The sequence below is a fragment of the Ceratina calcarata genome, unplaced genomic scaffold, assembly GCF_001652005.2.
Source record: "Ceratina calcarata isolate Rehan_Ccalc_2016 unplaced genomic scaffold, ASM165200v1 scaffold551.2, whole genome shotgun sequence".
Lineage (NCBI taxonomy): Eukaryota > Metazoa > Arthropoda > Insecta > Hymenoptera > Apidae > Ceratina > Ceratina calcarata.
Window position 1 is genome coordinate 919,228 of NW_017176693.1, and position 17,593 is coordinate 936,820.

At 39.3% G+C, this 17,593-nt stretch overlaps 4 protein-coding genes across 6 annotated transcripts; 1 reads left to right on the top strand and 3 right to left on the bottom strand.

Annotated features, from left to right (window-relative positions):
* Positions 1-1,603: 1,603 nt before the first annotated feature.
* Ptp69D (Protein tyrosine phosphatase 69D) lies at positions 1,604-11,229 on the bottom strand. Of its 3 annotated transcripts, none has more exons than XM_018031276.2 (10): positions 10,722-11,229; positions 8,975-9,280; positions 8,295-8,882; positions 7,925-8,218; positions 6,839-7,849; positions 6,514-6,760; positions 5,409-6,408; positions 5,042-5,329; positions 4,419-4,850; positions 1,604-4,342 (listed from the first exon to the last, which is right to left on the bottom strand). In XM_018031276.2, exons 1-10 carry the CDS (start codon positions 10,870-10,872, stop codon positions 4,262-4,264), a joined length of 4,398 nt encoding a protein of 1,465 aa, XP_017886765.1. In that variant the 5' UTR covers positions 10,873-11,229; the 3' UTR covers positions 1,604-4,261. The 3 variants fall into 3 exon arrangements, with proteins under 3 accessions (XP_017886765.1, XP_017886763.1, XP_017886762.1); XM_018031274.2 differs by having other exon boundaries at positions 5,409-6,420; XM_018031273.2 differs by having other exon boundaries at positions 5,409-6,441.
* Positions 11,230-11,441: 212 nt separating this feature from the next.
* On the top strand, positions 11,442-12,826 carry EMC3 (ER membrane protein complex subunit 3). Its single transcript, XM_018031285.2, has 4 exons — positions 11,442-11,688; positions 11,752-12,008; positions 12,076-12,417; positions 12,491-12,826. The coding sequence occupies exons 1-4, from the start codon at positions 11,540-11,542 to the stop codon at positions 12,505-12,507; spliced, it is 765 nt and encodes a 254-aa protein (XP_017886774.1). The 5' UTR covers positions 11,442-11,539; the 3' UTR covers positions 12,508-12,826.
* Positions 12,693-14,332, bottom strand: NitFhit (ntrilase and fragile histidine triad fusion protein NitFhit). Its single transcript, XM_018031279.2, has 6 exons — positions 14,241-14,332; positions 13,967-14,105; positions 13,745-13,900; positions 13,462-13,668; positions 13,183-13,395; positions 12,693-13,110 (listed from the first exon to the last, which is right to left on the bottom strand). Exons 1-6 carry the CDS (start codon positions 14,279-14,281, stop codon positions 12,952-12,954), a joined length of 915 nt encoding a protein of 304 aa, XP_017886768.1. The 5' UTR covers positions 14,282-14,332; the 3' UTR covers positions 12,693-12,951.
* Mic26-27 (MICOS complex subunit 26/27) lies at positions 14,279-17,264 on the bottom strand. Its single transcript, XM_018031286.2, has 6 exons — positions 17,008-17,264; positions 16,588-16,769; positions 16,267-16,400; positions 15,916-16,149; positions 15,456-15,595; positions 14,279-14,912 (listed from the first exon to the last, which is right to left on the bottom strand). The coding sequence occupies exons 1-6, from the start codon at positions 17,020-17,022 to the stop codon at positions 14,871-14,873; spliced, it is 747 nt and encodes a 248-aa protein (XP_017886775.1). The 5' UTR covers positions 17,023-17,264; the 3' UTR covers positions 14,279-14,870.
* Positions 17,265-17,593: the final 329 nt, after the last annotated feature.

A 17,593-nucleotide genomic window follows, 5' to 3' on the forward strand; every position in this document is an offset into this window, starting at 1 on the left:
GTATTGTTCTTCCGACGTCTGATTTCTCCTTAATTATAGGAAATGCGTTTTTCTAAGGTACATAAACTTTTGGGATTGACTGTATAGCCAATACATCCTTAAAAGGAAAATTCGTATATTTATATTTATATATATATATGTATATATATATATATGTATAACATGTAATAGTCTGTCTTTTTGTCTCGAGTATTGTGTGTTTAAAAAGAGGATTGCTGCTAAACTTTTGTAACTCTAACAACTATTTACAATGAAAAGAGTACATAATACACACGTACACATCCTACCGGTCGATAATTAAATGATTACACGGCACTGTGCGAATTATCATTTAAACCGAAGTAAATTAGGCGGGATCGATGATTGTAAAAAGCGTCCATATCTTCTATCGGTTAGATTAGATCGTTATATTAAAATTACCATTTTTATTTAGATGTGTCCAACGGTAAAATTGTTTAAAAAATCCAGGTATATCCGTATCAAAAACTCCTCGGACAATCGATCGAGAAATGAAATAGGCGGATCGCAGTTACGGGGCACAGGGTGGGTACAAGATCGGCGATATAAAATCTGGCCTCCGCGTCCAATTGTACAAAAATGATCGCGAGACAGTGAGATTCATCGCATCTTAAACTGATCAGTCGCATAGAATATCACAGGAACGTTAGTAGGTGTCATCGGGTTCACTTCAATCGAAAAATGGTACATCGCTCGTAAAGAGAATACGTAAACTAATTAAAGAAAAAAAAAGATCTCGACGATAGTTCTGCTCTAGTTGGAAGTCTACGCGGTCCCGTTGTTAAGGTACGCTACTCTTGTAAAATCAACCCCGGACGATGAAAAGAAAACGAGGTGTAAGCATACAAAATACGCTTAACAATCGTCTTACTCGGTAAACTCTATCTCGCGTATCAAAAATGTAAAAAAGTCTCAAGCATATCGACTTCCAAGCAGAACAGTCACCTATTGTGCTTGGCAGAAGCCTGCTTCCTCTCTCTTTCACAAGTGTAATAAGGTCGTGCTACTGCGACCGATACTCGCATTGATCGTAGGAGAGAAACAAGAATCGAAACGAAAGTACTCTGTTCGAAGTTGAATTCCTTCTGCACACATTTCGCTCCGAATATTTTGTAACGGGTATTCGTCGAAGCAGCACGATCATATTCACGTTCGGTGCAACCTATGCTATGACAATAGCACGATTTACAAAGTTCTACGCTAGCTGATTCGAGTACTGTTACATAGACACTGTTTATCTCTCTCGGGGCGAATCTTAACGCGAATCGCCTTCCTCTGAGCACAGGAGAGCACATAGCGGAGTACGTAATACTTGAATCCGTGTAAAAATCGTCTCCACTCTTTTCGCATGCCTTCTAATCATACCAGTCACGCACACTTCGTTTCTCTAAATTAGGACGCGCTATTAGCTCTAACATATTCTTGACCAATCACAGGTCGTTGGGTCAAAGTCAGATCGTTTTAGTTCCAGTTGATTTAAAAATAAAAAGGTATCGACACACAGCCCCCTACACTTAATTATAATACAGAAAGGAAAGACTTTATAGACGTTAATTTTCGCTCGTGTCAGAAATAAAAAGATACGTATAACTTACGACAAGGCTTTTAATCCCTCTAATTCATACATTGGCTGTAAAAATGTCGATGCTCCTTTACACGCGTACATAAGAGAAACGAGTAACAAGAACAAACAATGCGAACTACAGTATATTACAAAATTGTCACTGGAATTTTGTAATCTTACATCGCGTTTGACATCGATGATGCTTGTTCTGAATTACGGGTTCTCGCGTGTGCATAGAATATGCATCTGCCTTACATGATAAAAAACTAAAATAACTCTGCGCAGGATTCTTATTAAATAATTAAAAATCATAATTAATTATTATATGTATATCGCAGATCTCACGAATAACAGTTATCCTCTCGTACTCGAGCATCACCTATTCTCTCACTGATCGTAATATAAATTAAAAGAAAAAACCGTTTATTACAAGGTGAGGCGCTGTGCCTTGTCATTCCTATGATAAAAAATATAATAGGTCCATGAGATTTGTTTACATGCTTATTTGTGCGTCTCGATTCATCTCGATTTGTTGATTGATCTCCACCAAAATTATTGTACGGCTAATACACAAAATGTTTAAGAATTTCCACCGTACGGTTCCCCTGCAAATTTTTATGACCAACAGATTTACTAAAAGATTGATTATAAAAGAAACAAAAATATGATGGATGGTGTGAGAGCGTAGAAAAGTACAGTAGGCGGAAATTCGTAGGCACTTTGCACTCTTTTTTAAAAACACTTCAATTGGCGTAATTGGTTCGTTCATGTTCATAAAAACGGATACCCTACCGTATCGTTAGCCATCATGTTATTATACGATACTAACAGCGTAGGCAAATAGTAGCGACTCTAATCACAGACAGAGCTCGTTCGGATCTCTGTCAATTACGAAATGATCAAAGCGCGAACTGGCAACTAAATTCGTTCTCGGTTAGCGAGCAGATTAATACACACATGTACATTGAGTAGAGTTAGGGACGCGCATCTCATTAAGCACGTAAATGGAATGAAACTGAGATGGAAAGGGAATAAAAAGAAAAATGAGAGCAATCTTGTCGACCGATACTATGCGAATCAAATAATTAACGTGATTGTCCCCTGCCATAAGTGAATGGCTTAGCAGCGCGTGTGCCGGAGTTAAACAAGAAATAAGACTTGACTAGAAAAGGAGGAGCGTGCGATGAAATAACATGTACATTATAACGCGTGATTTCACAATTTCCCTACTAAAAAAAGAATCTACTTTTCTTTCTCTTATTCGTTAATAATCTCATCAGCTTATTCTCATTTTCAGCGTTATTCATTGTGAGGTGAAATACTGACGGCTACAGGTAGTTCCTACCGTACAGACAATTTCATTTCAATCACCGATCACTCGTGAGCCGAGTGAAATTTCATTGATCAATCGAAACTACCCATGTCTCTCAGTATTCTCGAATAGAAACTAACTCCTATTGTGCCGCGTAAGCCCTCCAATTATGCGTAACATTTCGTCAGTGACTTACAAAGCACATTTACGGACACAGTTGCCATACACACCAATAGATATATTCCTAATCGTCTCATGTATGAAAAAGTAAAAAAATCATTCTTCTTCCCAGTGTTACAAATACCCAGCAATTCTCCTCATGCTATACAAACGAGGTACGTACTCACTGTTCTACTTCGCGTGTCACGAACTGAACAAGAATATCAGTCTTTCTTCAGAAGAGAAATTAGCGCCGGCGTGCGTTCGTGACACACGCCTTCCTAGATTCCGTATGACACTTATATCTTACAAATAAACTTACACACATGTATGCGAGTGACATTATGGGTAAATTGTAAATCGCTAAGTAGATCAACGTTTGATCTAACGGTAGAATACGTATAAACGGTAGAAACGTATGCCGGTAAAAATATTTGGAAGAATACAATTCAGTTTTTAAATTCAATTTCGTAAAAACTGTACGATTCGTGCTTAATCGTATTGAAATGAAGAAAAATGTAATGCATAAAAGTTGTTTAATAACTTTTATGAACCATATTTTCCATGTTGCAATGCAATTTGCATTTCAGCGTGCGTGCCGTACGAAAATACGATCGGATTGGTGAACTATATGATCCATTTGTCAGAATATTCATCTTATAAACATGCTTAACTCCTTTTTAATCATCAGTCCGTCAGTTGTTAATTAAAAAAAGCACTTACTTTGCTGGCTCAATGCTTTCGTCGAAAGTTCCATCATCGATCACCAAATTTTATGATACACTCGTTTCCTTAGGGCGATAAAAATAAATCAAGTTCAACGTCGTCGAGTGCTCGGTTTTTCACTGTACTGCACTTCATAACAATCAGCCGATTAGTCTCTCTTCGTTAATGGTGTCGAACCGATCGTGTGTTTAATTTAATTCCATTAGTCTGTCAGATGTCAAGTGTTTACTACCTCGTGGTATATGTATGGTACACGTAATGCTCCGTGCATGAAAAAATCTCAGAGATCGACCATCGCTCATGCACGTTTCAGTCTAACTTCATGATATTGTACTTGCTTCCACCGATACATTAGCAATTTCTTTGGTTGGCCCAATATAAGTTTCCTTGAGCGTTCGTACGTTTTCAAACACTTTTTGCATGTAAATTGTCTTTACGCACTTTGTTCACCAAACATCGTCGAGGTGTTCCGTACTGTGATATTAAGACGCTGGTTCGTCGTCGGCCAAATTATGAAGATCCGAATAGTTCACGATAGCACGGTGTAAGAACTCGTACTGCGCCTGTAAAAGGAATCAATTGTATTAAATTGATGTTTCTCGAACACACAACAATTTGCCATAAATTCAAATTACTTACAAAGCTGCTGATCATGCCGTGTCTCTGTGAACGCAGTTTTTTAGTCGTCGTGAAAATGTCTACGCGTTTCTCGGTCCTCAGTTGCTGGACCAATATACTAAGAGCGACGAACATGGAACTCCTGTCGGATCCAAAACTGCAGTGCACTACTAGCGGGCCACTCGATTCCGTCGTGTCGTTCGTAAGCGTTTGGTTGACGAGTTCGATGAGACCACGGGTGACTTCAGGTACTTCTCCCTCTACCGTTGGCCATCCGTGATATTGATACTGTGTCACGGCAACGTTCTCGTCTGTCTTCGTGTTCGACACGCAGAATTCGCGATGAGTGTAATACGGACAGCTCTCGCTCTGAATGTATCTGACTCTTATATGGTCGTACACGACTTCGTCATCGGGCCAGTACCGCGGACATTTTCTTGGGCCCTCGTTTAGCTGTAATAAGTATTTATATTAGAGTTCAAATAAAACATATGAATTCGTTTCGTTAATTGAGCTTAACTAAAGTCGGAGGCACGACAATATTATTCATCCGACTGTTACGAATATACTCTGCGTGCTATATATTCTTTTTACGCAGTGAGCTTGAAATTAGTGATTGGACGATTAGAATACAAATTACTTACATCGGACAACATTACTATCGTAGAGATGCACTGTTCCAAGATCATTCGCCAGAAGTCTGCTATTGTAGATTCAAGCGGGTCTTGAGTAATAACAAACGACTCGGAATTGTCATAGCCCTCGATAAACGATGCGTTTATGTACGTCGAGTGTTCCCGACCTGGAACGGGTGTCAGAATCACTCGATTCCTGTCGTAAGGTATAATTAACTCGCTTCTGTTCTTGCTCTTGTTCTCCTCGCCTCCGCCGACAGAGAACGATTTTCTGTCTTCTAATATAGAATTGATTTTCTACAAACAATACAACACACGATTATTGAAAATGTATTTTTTTTAATCTTAAATACAATTCGAGTATCAGTTTACTCACATCGTACTCTTCTTCCATTCTGCACTTCTCTTTCCCGTTGTCTCTCTGTCTTAATCTCGCGATCGTGGCTTTGAGCTGAGACGCCGGTACCTCCGTGTCTCCGTACTGTGCCATTTCCATCAACGCGCGATAGATGAAAATATACTGTTTCAAAGATTGCACTAAGAAGTTCCTCTGGTGTCTCAGGTCGCACACTGTATTGAAAATCGAGACTTGACCCTCTTCCGCGAGTTGTTGTAACAGCGAATCGAGTGCGACCAACGTTCCCGTTCGCCCGACGCCCGCGCTGCAGTGCACCAAGATCGGCCCTTTCTCCAACGAATAAGCTTCGTTTACTCTCTTGATGAACCTCAGTATCGCGTGCGGATGCTCCGGCGCCATGAAATCCTTCCACACCAAGAAGTGATACTGAACGATGGTGCGCGCGTCCCGTTCTCCTAATCGCGTCATCTTCAACTCGCGCACCACGTAATCCGAGTAAGCCCGTTCGCGATCATGTTCGACCGTGATGTCGCCAAAGTTCTTGGTCTCGCCCTTGTCCGGCCAATATTTCGCGCATTTCGTTTTCGAATATTCTTCTAGATTCGTCAGCATGAGGATCAGTTCGAGGTGTTGTTCCCAGATCATTCGCCAATAATCGCAAACGGTGTTCTCCATCGGGCCTTGAGCGCATATGAATTTCTTCCGTTCCTTGTATCCCAGCACGAAGTTCGCGTTTATGTAATCCGACCCGCAGATCCCGTCCATCTGCGCGAGCCTCACTCTGGTCTGATCGTAGCACTTTATATCCGGATACCGATTTTTGTACAGGTTCTCGCGTGCCTCCGAAGCTCTCGTCGTACGATCCGTAAATCTGTCCGGGAGCAGCTCGAACTCGTGTTGGAACCCGTAATCGGAGTCTCGGTGTCGCTCGAGGTACGCCTGGAGCAGCTCGTTTTTGGGAATGGGAGGCATATCCGGTGGACTTGCCGCTACCAGTTGATGTCTTCCTCTAAGGCTTCTGCACAAATGTCTATTAAAATAAAAATATTTACTGGATTTCATACTCATATATTTTTCTAATTCGAAAATATACGATCGCTGCGAATCACGGAGCATTTCTTACCTGAAACTGTTCCTCAGTGTTATAATCTCTTCCCCTCTCTGTTGCGCACGTTTCGTGTATCTGTGCAACACGCAAAGCGCGATGAGAAGAATAATGATGATCAGTATGAGGGCAATGGAAATTTGCAGAATTATACTAAGTGTGGTCACTTCCGTTGGCACTACAACTATGGGGTCTAGTCCTCCATACAAGGGATTGAAGTAATTGCTATAAGCTGGCAAGAGCTGATCCTCTTCATTTCCGTACACTGTGACAAAGTTATGTTCAAATAAGTTCAACTTCAAATACAAATACATAAATTCCTATAGAGATAGATTAAGTGTACCGATAACTTCGATGAAACCCGTGTAATTTGATTTCTCATCCAAGAAACCGTCTTGTGGAACAATCGTTAATAAATCCGAAGTAGCATCATTGATATTCGTCTTCTCCGTTACCGTATTCTCTCTCTTTCTCCTCTCCACTGTTCCCGTATTATTGGTATCCACTAGATTCGCGATAGTTGTCTCTATTTTCTGGGTAGTAGCCGGCGTTGTCGTCGGAGAAAATGTTGTAGTCGACGTCGCTGGTGTTGTAGTGGTAGCAGACGTCGTATTAAATGCTGGCGTAGTCGTTGGTACCTCGGGAACAAAATGTAATACCGGAGGAGCAGCTTTTGGCCGAAGTCCAATACATTTGTTGCACATGTTACTACCGGTGAATGATTCACCGTCGCCGAGGAAAATCTCCGATACCAATCGATCGCTGTCGAATGTCTCGGCGACATAAGCACCGCCGGCAGGCGAATTGTGAGCATATTGATACGAATACACGCCGATCTTCTCAGGTGATGGTAAGTCCGTGACGCTCTTCTGAGGTGGCAATTTTACGAGAAACACTCGGTAACAACATATAGGTCCGTTCCTTTCCGTGATACGCGGAAGATACAGCTTAAACAACTGTTTACCCTGATTCTCGATCTTCCGCCACGATCGCATGTTCAAATTGTCCTTGTCCGGTACAGTAACCGGGGTGCTGCAATTACCAACAGCATCCTTTCCGGGTGTACGAGATCTGGTCACACCGTTCACGCGGACGGTGTAATTCGTATTCGGTGGTATCTGATTGAAGTTCGTGTTATTCTTTTTGTAGACGCTCCAATTCTGGGGTCCCCAAGTATCGATGTCCAAACGACCCATTTCGTTCTTAAATCTAGCGATACCGGTCAGCTGTATGTTATAGCGAGTAATATCACCGTTCGGCTTCTCCGGATGAACCCACGTGATGAAAATTGAGCTGGAGCTACTTATATTGTCGTATCGACAATTCACCGACAAATTTTGAGGAGGACTTGCCACTAAAATTGAAATAGGATCAGTTTCGAGCTTTTAAGACGTACGAAAGATCGAGTTCTGAAGTTCAATTATTTTACCTCCGTCTAGAGTAGTGCCGTTCACTTCGGCGCTCCAGTTTCCACATTCCTTTGTGTATTCGCTGCATGCGGCGATTTTGAACTTATACGTGGTCGCGGGATCAAGATCCACGAACGCGTACACGGTAAGCGGCTGCGCCGGATACATCGCCTCTCTTTTCTGATCTTTGTGCGTGGCCATTAAATTATAATAATGAACGTGTTCTTTCAAATCCGGAGGTGGCACTGTCCACCCTATAGTGATAGAGTTCTCCGTGACTCCGTTAACAGAGACTTTTGGCACAAATATAGGATCTGCAACAAGTCGAATGAATTGATAAATCAGAAGGAGGATGTCATGACACGATCAACATTGGTGCACGTTCGTTACCTTTTTCTAGCGTAGTGATCCAACGTGGATCGAGTCGCGCGTGCGACGTGCCCACAGCGTTCGAAGCACTGATTCCAATCTGATACGCTGTACCGCTTTCGAAACCTTTCAAAACGTAACTCGAATTACCGCCTCCGATCAGCTCGGAATAATATTGATATTGATTCGTCCCGTTCTTCATATGCTGGATGATATATGTTTTAATCGGCTCGTTTCCGTCGTCGACGGTCCAGTTCAGAAATATACTTCCAGCACCGACGGCTTTCATAAAATCGATGCTCACTTTCGGTACGTCGATCACAAAGAGGTGCCTGTACGCGCTAATTTCACCGCTGTAATCGCGAGCCTTGCAAATGTACGTTCCGTTATCTTTCCGCGTCAAACTCTTAAACTCCAACGTGAGCACAGTCAGAGTCTCGTTTATTTGTGTGATATTGGTAAAATCCTTCAAATGCTCGATGCTCTCCGAATCGTTTCCCTTCAGCCAAGCGAACTGAGATAATGGATAGCCGTGCATGTGGCATGTCAAGTTAGCCGATTCCATTACTTTTACCCTAATGTCCTGTCCTGCGGTTATTCTACCTGGCTCTAAAACCGAAACGATTCACCGTTAAAAAGTATAAATAATACTAAATAAATTTCGTTTCCGGAATTCGACATGATCGACGATCGAGATTTACCAATGACTCTGATATGAACGTCTTTCTCCAACAAATCCCCCTCTGCAGTTTGCGCCGTGCATTTATAGTCTCCCGTATCGTTTCTACTAGCGTGCTTAATATCCAAACGTTCTCCGGCATCATAATCTTTAATAGTAGTGAGATTCTTTCCATTACTGGTCCACCATATCTGGCCGGGTACATTGAGCTTGCATATCAGAGACGGTGTACTACCAGCCTCTATACCCTCTAAATCCTGAGATGCTGTAATTTCTAACACCGCTGGATTCTCATTTTTTGGCTCGGTAGCTTCTACCTTTTCAGCTCCTACATTAAAACAAACACTCTCTCTTGATATTTTGTTCATTCTATTCAAAATGGGGTTCGTATTACAAGATCTGAGTAGTCGGCTCATTAATTCATTAAAATCATCATACATAATGCGGTCAAAGAGAATGGCTTTGTTTCAGCAGTTCAAAGCTTCTCTTCATTGTAGCGCGAAATCTAGGATGATATTCTACTTTAAGTCTCGTCTTTCCCCAACAAGATGAAAGTAAACGAGTATAGTAAATTCTTTGTTTAATGAGTTCAACGTTTATTATCACGATGTCACCGGTGACTCAATGGGCAGTAACGTTTTCTCACAGTAAACGTCTTTAGATAGTATCTCGCATCACAGGATTGATTACCTTTATGTGTAGCGGCAGATAATCGCTCACTTGAAAGAAAAGAATTTCTTTTCGTTCCTGTGTCATTCACATCATGAAAGAGTTAGTTTTTATAAAAAATACAATTTCACATCGATTACGAAAATAAGAGTTTGCAGTACTACATAAAAAATATTTAGTGCGTTAGGAAAATGGATATCGATGAACGGAAACAAGATTGATTTTTCACGATTATTAAACGTACGTCGAGGCAATAGAAAAATGGCTATGAATATTTATATTAAAATAATATACGTTTATTACTATTATAATGTGGACTATAGGATTATTGTAAATAAGCAGACTTCATCGAGTTTTAATATTGATCCGACTTCGGTGCAATCAGTCTAATTTTACGCGTTTGTATAGTATACGGAAGATAATGCAAGGTGGTTAAACGAAATAGAAATCGATCGAGCGTGTACTTAACAGACCGCTGAACAAATAGTAAATAAAATTCGTTTGCGATACAAACATCATAAGAATAATGAATAAAGAACTGAATTCAAATGAACCGACTACTAAATCGTGTCTTTTAAAGCTGAACACGTCGAGCTCTCTAATTTACGAGCGTGTACACAGCAAAATTGATTTTACGCTCTTTATGGTAATTGACGCACGGTGGGAATTCAATCCTCTGGCATAAACACGAATCGCGTAATAAACGTTTAGATAAAAGACAGGGGTTGCATCGGACGGTGCATAATTAAAAGAATCAAGATATGTCGATGACATTCGATATCGTCTGGTGTTGTTAATCAATCGTGCATGACGGTATGCAATTTTATGCGTGCTCATGCAATCAACAATCCGTTCGACTTGTTGTCAGGCCGAACTGGTTGCCATGATAATCGTTCGAAAAAAAAGCTACCCGGAGGGAGGACAACAATCGCAGAGGCATCAACGATGACAGCAGTACATCGTGTATTCGCTAACTACCTTGCTCGCAACGTTCAGTTGCATTCGTCGTCGGCGTTCGACGATAAAAATCAGAAGAAGCTATCGTATTATTTGAATCGATCACACGATAATTTTACGAGAGCGTGCCGTTTTAGACTTACCGGGTTCGTCGAGGCCGGCGACGATAAGTACGAAAAAGCAGAGCACGGTCAACGGGATACTCGACATCGGTAGACCACTTCGGCGAAACATGGCGTCGTGACAACCGGGCGTGAGCGTTGTATCCCTGGCCCTTTTCCCACTTCCTGCCATCTTCTTGCGCGTTCCCGATTCCTTTCACAATCCCATGACGCGCGGCCAGATCTCGCCTGTCCGTTTTGACCACGGCAAAGCCTCACTGTTCCATATCACGCTTCGGCACTTGCATGCGACGCACTTTGTGAGGACGTTCTCGGCCACACTTTGCAAATCTCACCTCACCCCGTAATAGTACTCGGTGCTGGCGAAACGAAACTGAATACTGAATCGCGTTAGAATAGTAGAACGGAGGAGCCGATAGTCGATGTGGTGGTGTCCCGAGGTCCCGACCTGACGAACACCACGCCGCCGAACGCGAAACGATTGATTGACACTGCCCTCCGCCGGGCTTCTACTCGCGTCGATAACGAAGACAATCGTCCCTTTTCTTATTACTTTTTACTTTCTTTTCCCTCTTTCATTTACACGGAGAAACCTGATATTTAAACCCGGCACACAGCCGAGCGTCTTCTATGTACATTAAATTGTAATTTCTCTCGTTTTTTCGCACAGAAATAATGGTTTGTCTGTGAGATTATTGTCTCCTCCAGGGGGCTCCTGCTATGTACAGCCGGCATTGACATGCACATATCCTCACCTTTGTAAAATGTTATTCAGTCTGTTTAGTTTCCTTACCTTTATTCTTTCGTCCGTGTAAAATTCGAGGGCTGCGACGATTGGCATGGCCGAGTTGATTTTAGATCCAAATATACGAGGTTGGGTGTTTCTACCGATCGTCGTGATTACATTTCTCGTAGGCATTATTAGGCACTATGTTTCAATATTACTTGCTTCACAGAAAAAGGTCGAGCTTCATCAGGTGCAAGACAGGTAATTTGTTCGTGAAGAAAAAATAAGAAACATTTGTTCATGAACTCATACCGTATTTTTCAGCCAAGTGATGATACGCTCTAGATTGCTTAGAGAAAATGGCCAATATATCCCAAAAATGGCATTCATCAGTAGGAGACATTTCTTTAATAACGAGGAGACAGGATACTTCAAAACACAGAAACGTGCTCCTGTATCCCAAAATCCAATGACAGATCTTAATATGATGACAGATATGTTGAAAGGAAACGTAACTAATGTTCTGCCAATGGTATTGATCGGTGGCTGGATCAATTGGATGTTCTCTGGCTTTGTCACCAGTAAGTTTAAAGGATTTAAATTGTTACATTGTAATTCCTGAATTAATATACGAATATGTTATCTCAGCTAAAGTGCCATTTCCATTGACGTTGAGGTTCAAACCGATGTTGCAACGTGGTATAGAGTTAGCTACCCTCGATGCTGCATGGGTATCGTCGGCATCTTGGTATTTCCTTAACGTGTTTGGGCTGCGTTCCATTTATACTCTTGTCCTCGGAGAAAGCAACGCTGCCGATACCTCTAGGCTTTTACAGGACCAAGTTTCCGGTGCTGCGATGTCCATGCCGCCAGATCCGAAAGCTGCTTTCAAGTCAGAATGGGAAGCATTGGAGATATACGAACACAATTGGGCATTGCAGGGTATCGAGGCAGATCTTATAGGATCTCATAAAACAGATGCAATTGAAAGTACGTATACGGTGAAAGCACAAGTGTTTCACCGCGTAGCTTCGTAATTCTAATAGAAACTTGATTTTCCTAGGTAGCAAAGACAAATAGAGACAAGAACATTACATCTATATCTACAGGTATAGCATGTGCCATTTCGGAAAAATAACTGAACTTTCAAGTAATTGAATTTACGGTTTCCATTAACACAATGAACAATCTGTTATTCCTTTATGTTTCGTTAGGGCAGTTGGTTTATATATTCTGTTAATACTTCTCTCTTCATGTGTAAAAAATTATCCAAAAATAGCAGTATATTTCCACCCATTCTACATTTTTAAATGGTACAAACGAATTTGTATTTAAAATAAGTTATTAAACACTATGTACAATAAAGTGTATCATAATAAATGTTCATTTTATATATGTATATTAACGAAATGTAATATTCATTACATTTTCTATTCCTTGTTGAATGGACGTTGAGACGAACGTTTGGTCTTACGGAGAATGAGGTGATTTACACCTCGTATAAGTGTGAATGTATCGCGAGAATTATAACGGCGTAATTTTTGGATACAAGTCCGTGCGTCGATGATTTTCGCATGGCATATTTTCCCGAATCTGTTTTAAAAGCTCCAGATCAATTTCTGCCACTACCAAATCGGTTTTCTCGCTACACTGTGCTATCACTGTTCCCCAAGGATCTATAATCTAGTAAAATTTCGTATCACGTATACACGTACACACGATCGATACATTATTACTCATTAAAATACAATTTACCATTCCATGACCCCAGCTGACTCTCTTCTTATTATGCGTACCAGTTTGAGCTGCGGCTACGACGTAACACTGCGTTTCTATGGCCCTGGCACGCAATAATATTTCCCAATGTGCAGCACCCGTTTGGTATGTAAATGCCGATGGATACGTAAGTATTTCTGCTCCCATGTTTCTTAATGAGAGTGACAATTCGGGAAAACGCATATCGTAACACTATTTTCATAGTCAAGATTAATTTCGCACGATGTACAGAGTGGAGTAAAAAATAGAAAAGGATACAATGCTAAGTCCCAGTTTCCCAATTGGTGTCGATATCGGTGGCTCAATTTTCTGTCCTGGTAAAACATAGTCCGATTCCATTAATCTAACGCCAGTAGACTTGTTATCCATGTCAAACAAATGCATTTTACGATAGGCACCAACAATTTCTCCTTGGCTGTTTATTAGAACATGAGTATTGCTTATGTGGGTCTCGTTGTTACTCAACTGTACGATTAAAATAATATATCGGTTAAATAAGGAACACTGTAAGAATGCTAAAAAATAAAAGAGAATCTCTAACTGCTTCGTGTAATCCGCCTAACGACAACCAAATCCTGTTGGTTTTTGCAATTTCTTTGTAACTCGCTACTGTTGGTCCATCTAACGATTGGCTCATGGCTACCGTAGCTTTTTTGTTGTCTGCTAAATAATCACATGCTTCAGGGAAGAATGCAATCTACGAAAACGATACACAGGTATGTAATCAAAGAGTTAGTTTACTACTTTCTTTACAGATACTTACGCAGGCTGATTTGCTTTTAGCTTTCTCAGCTAGTTTTCTCACGGTCTCTAAATTCTTGTCCTTATCATTTGTCGATGTCATTTGGCAAACTGCCACCAGTGGATTTGCCATGATGCTATAATATCTTGCAAATTGCTTGCTACAAAAGATCAATTTGCAGTGCCATTAAAATCATAAAAAATAATGATGTGATGTATAGCTACAAGCGGACAGAAATCTACTTTTAATACACATACTTTATTCGACACAATTCAATTGTTTTTATAATTGTTACCTGTGATATTTAACAATAGTAAAGCTGCTACTGAAACGCATGCTTATCGTTTATTTATTTTACACGTCGTTTTACAGATACGAACATTTCGTAACACGCAAGTTAATGTGTCAAGTGTCAAATGATTTACGACATCATCAGTTCTCTTATACTCCTTATAATATTCCGTTTAAAAAAAAGACTAATGATTTTCGTAAATCATAGATTATATTTATGTATACACAATGTGTACATTCCACATTTCTTTATACTGATAAATATTGTTAAAGTCTTTTCAGGTTAACAGCAATCGGAGTGGGACTAGAGCACACTGCCGCCCGAACGTCTTGGACAATCGCGGTTCCATTTAGTGTTGAGAATTATGCAGACAAATTGCATTGCATTACAAGATTATTCCAGCTCGCGCTTTACTTAGAGTTGCGAATTAAAATATTAACGAGATGCTTGTCGCGTTTTGATAGTAGCGTCGCCTCGATAAATAATGTATCGCTACATAGATTTTTTACCGGCTTCTCACGTTTAATAATAATTCATATTACTTTTCTTAATTTTTATTCATACATTCACTCGATATAATTTATATTTTACACATCGGTTACAAAATATACATTAACTACTGAATTCATTGATTTATACCTTTTCCTTCTCTGATTTCTTCGTAGTCGAAATTTCCTAAAATAAAGCAAATTGTCTGATTTTAAAATAATCACGTTTAGACTGTGTGTCAAGAATTATCACTAAGAAATAGTTATGAAAACAAGCAAGGAAGGGGTATGGTACCTATGATAATTATGAATCTATTTAGTCAACAATTTCGAGTTCTTTGGCTTTTTTGCATCAGGCGATTCTTTTAATGCTACTGACTCGAGAAGTTTGGAATCTTCTTTGTTGTAATTGAACGAAATATTTCGGGTTTCTGACATGTCTTCGTAAGGTCTTCTAAGAACTGTGAGTAAAGGTTACGTAAAAAATTGATTTTAAAGAGAAAAATGAACAAAATCTTGATAACATGTCCATCACCGTATTTAATTACGAGTTGTATCTCTCCACAAATTTTAGTAACAATTTGTGGTTTAGGAGAGAATATCGTATTTATCCGAAAAGATAAATACGTTGCTGTATGATTTTCTACAGTGTAAAATGGCAAACTATATTAAGATAGTTCAGGTGCAGGAGGAATGATGCAATAAAACAATTCTACTAGTTGCATCCTACCTCCGTCTTTTCAGTTGGAGCATTTGACGATTTCTGTTCGAAAGGTCGAGTTAACATACGAAAGTATTCTGACTCGACCATGCTTTTTAGCATTGGAAATTCATTTAATGAAATTTCCTTTTTGGTGTCTCCTGGTTTCACTGAAATTTTTAATGTAAAATATTGAAGTGTACAATTTCGTGGACACGTCACTGTATCATTAGTGCAATGTAGTATAAAATTGTATGTAGGATATTGATAATATACTTTGCTTCGCGTTACTTTTCAATTCTTGTAAAATTGCATTTTACTATTATTTGCAATTTAGAATACTCGGAAGAAGTTAACTTGGTTAAACTTTCGATTAATAGCTGTAGAGAAGTTCATATCGCTTGCCATTTATATTAGTAATAAATAAATTGAATCGCACCTAAACATTTTGATCTAGTTTCCTATAACAGCGATATAAATATATACGCACCACCATATATAAAATTGTAACTAATATTTCCATAATGTTCCACTGTATTCAAAGCTTCTCTTGCTTCTTTCGGGAAACAAATGCACCCGACGACGCTGGCACCTGTAGTCGTATAGAACAGTTTTTTTAAGATGCCCCCTCTGAGACCCAGTATTAATCCAGATAAACCACCTATGCCGACGGCTCCTATTCGAGGCATGAGGTTTGCTTCATCTTGTAGGTAATCGATTATAACTGAGGAGAATATTAAATTCGTTTTAAATCAATTCTTCTTCGCGACGCTGTTCTTCTAAAGATCATTGAATTAACTGACGCACACATATAAATTTCATATCGTGTATAAATACATACATTTAACATTCTCAAATGTATTCGACACATCATTTGAAACCCTATCCAATGTTAGCTTTATCTCACCCACTGTTTGGCGTACTTTCCTAATGTTCTCTTCCACAACGGAAGGATGTTCTTGTTGCTGCTGTATGCTATAAGAAATTTTGATCAGTATTTTCAGCGTTAAGAAACTGTTTGTACCGTGCAGTGCGTGCGTATGATGCTTTTCGTTAAGAACTCGTGTATAGAAGGAAGGTTGATCATTTAAAGTGTTTATAAAGCTATTGTACAGATCTTTTCATAAGTACGTTTATCAATATGAAATTACTTGCGCTTTACCATGGCATCTCCTTAGCATTAAACCCATCATCAACATAAATGGGTAGTTCTGATGGTTTTATTAATTTTTTTCCCTTTGTTTCATTATTACACGGTGTAGTTTTCTCATCCGGGGGTGTCGGAGGTTTCATTGCTGGCACCGCAGCACATAGCCCACACGGCATCAAGAATTTCTTGAAAAACTTCATGCAAACATATATTGGATTTCTGCTTTTCGTATTAGCACAATAACATATAAAATACTTTATGAAACTTATCGTTTCCAATTATCATTACGATATTTCTATGCATTCGCTAGTTAGAAAGTCATTCGATTTTATTCAGGAATTCTCTAATTTAAGTATCACAATGTGGAGATGACTAGTAATCCACTGATTATTATTAAATTAAGATGTTATAATGTATCATCAGATCAATTACCATTGTTCGATGCATTTTAAAATGTGATTTATGATCCTAATTTTTTGGAGAACGTATGGCTCGCTCACAAATATTTTTTCCAAATCATTGGCAAATATTTTTTCTATCAAAAATTGTAGGTCGACACTAGCAGAATACACATTTCAGACGTACGGAAGTGTTGGTTACGCGACATCTAGGGCCAGTTTCAAATACACGTCCGTACGAAATATTGAGAATCAAAAAAATGATTATTTTTATTTAAATCGAACTAAATATTCGTGTTCGCATGATCGTTATATCCAGTTTGTATCGTCTCGTTTTAATGATAATTATAAAATAGATAATAATAAATAACGATTTCAAAATCTATTCAAATGGCAAGACTTAAAATTATGTAGCTGTAAAATAGAATACGTACATGTATACTTACCAGGTTTAAACACGATGAATGTTAACAAAAATTTATGCAAAAATGATGTAGAATTTGTATATGCTTATAATAAAAAATCTTTGTACATCTTGTACTTACATTACTTCACATAAGATATTGACATGATGTGTCAAGACTTTGTGTATACTGTCGTTTGCATAAACGTTTGTATAA

What these genes read in the sequence shown, in the direction of transcription:
- Ptp69D (XM_018031273.2), bottom strand. Translation starts at nt 10,872, where the DNA reads ATGGCAGGAAGTGGGAAAAGGGCCAGGGATACAACGCTCACGCCCGGT. An exon ending in GATCACTACGCTAGAAAAAG is followed by an intron (nt 8,219 to 8,294) that starts GTAACGAACGTG and finishes GACTTGTTGCAG; the next exon opens with ATCCTATATTTGTGCCAAAA. An exon ending in ACGGCATGATCAGCAGCTTT is followed by an intron (nt 4,343 to 4,418) that starts GTAAGTAATTTG and finishes TTCCTTTTACAG; the next exon opens with GCGCAGTACGAGTTCTTACA.
- EMC3 (XM_018031285.2), top strand. Translation starts at nt 11,540, where the DNA reads ATGGCCGAGTTGATTTTAGATCCAAATATACGAGGTTGGGTGTTTCTA. An exon ending in CTTCATCAGGTGCAAGACAG is followed by an intron (nt 11,689 to 11,751) that starts GTAATTTGTTCG and finishes CGTATTTTTCAG; the next exon opens with CCAAGTGATGATACGCTCTA. An exon ending in GTTCTCTGGCTTTGTCACCA is followed by an intron (nt 12,009 to 12,075) that starts GTAAGTTTAAAG and finishes ATGTTATCTCAG; the next exon opens with CTAAAGTGCCATTTCCATTG.
- NitFhit (XM_018031279.2), bottom strand. Translation starts at nt 14,281, where the DNA reads ATGCGTTTCAGTAGCAGCTTTACTATTGTTAAATATCACAG. An exon ending in TAGGCGGATTACACGAAGCA is followed by an intron (nt 13,669 to 13,744) that starts GTTAGAGATTCT and finishes TTAATCGTACAG; the next exon opens with TTGAGTAACAACGAGACCCA. An exon ending in GGAAACTGGGACTTAGCATT is followed by an intron (nt 13,396 to 13,461) that starts GTATCCTTTTCT and finishes CTATGAAAATAG; the next exon opens with TGTTACGATATGCGTTTTCC.
- Mic26-27 (XM_018031286.2), bottom strand. An exon ending in AATGCTAAGGAGATGCCATG is followed by an intron (nt 16,401 to 16,587) that starts GTAAAGCGCAAG and finishes AATTTCTTATAG; the next exon opens with CATACAGCAGCAACAAGAAC. An exon ending in TACATTTGAGAATGTTAAAT is followed by an intron (nt 16,150 to 16,266) that starts GTATGTATTTAT and finishes TATTCTCCTCAG; the next exon opens with TTATAATCGATTACCTACAA.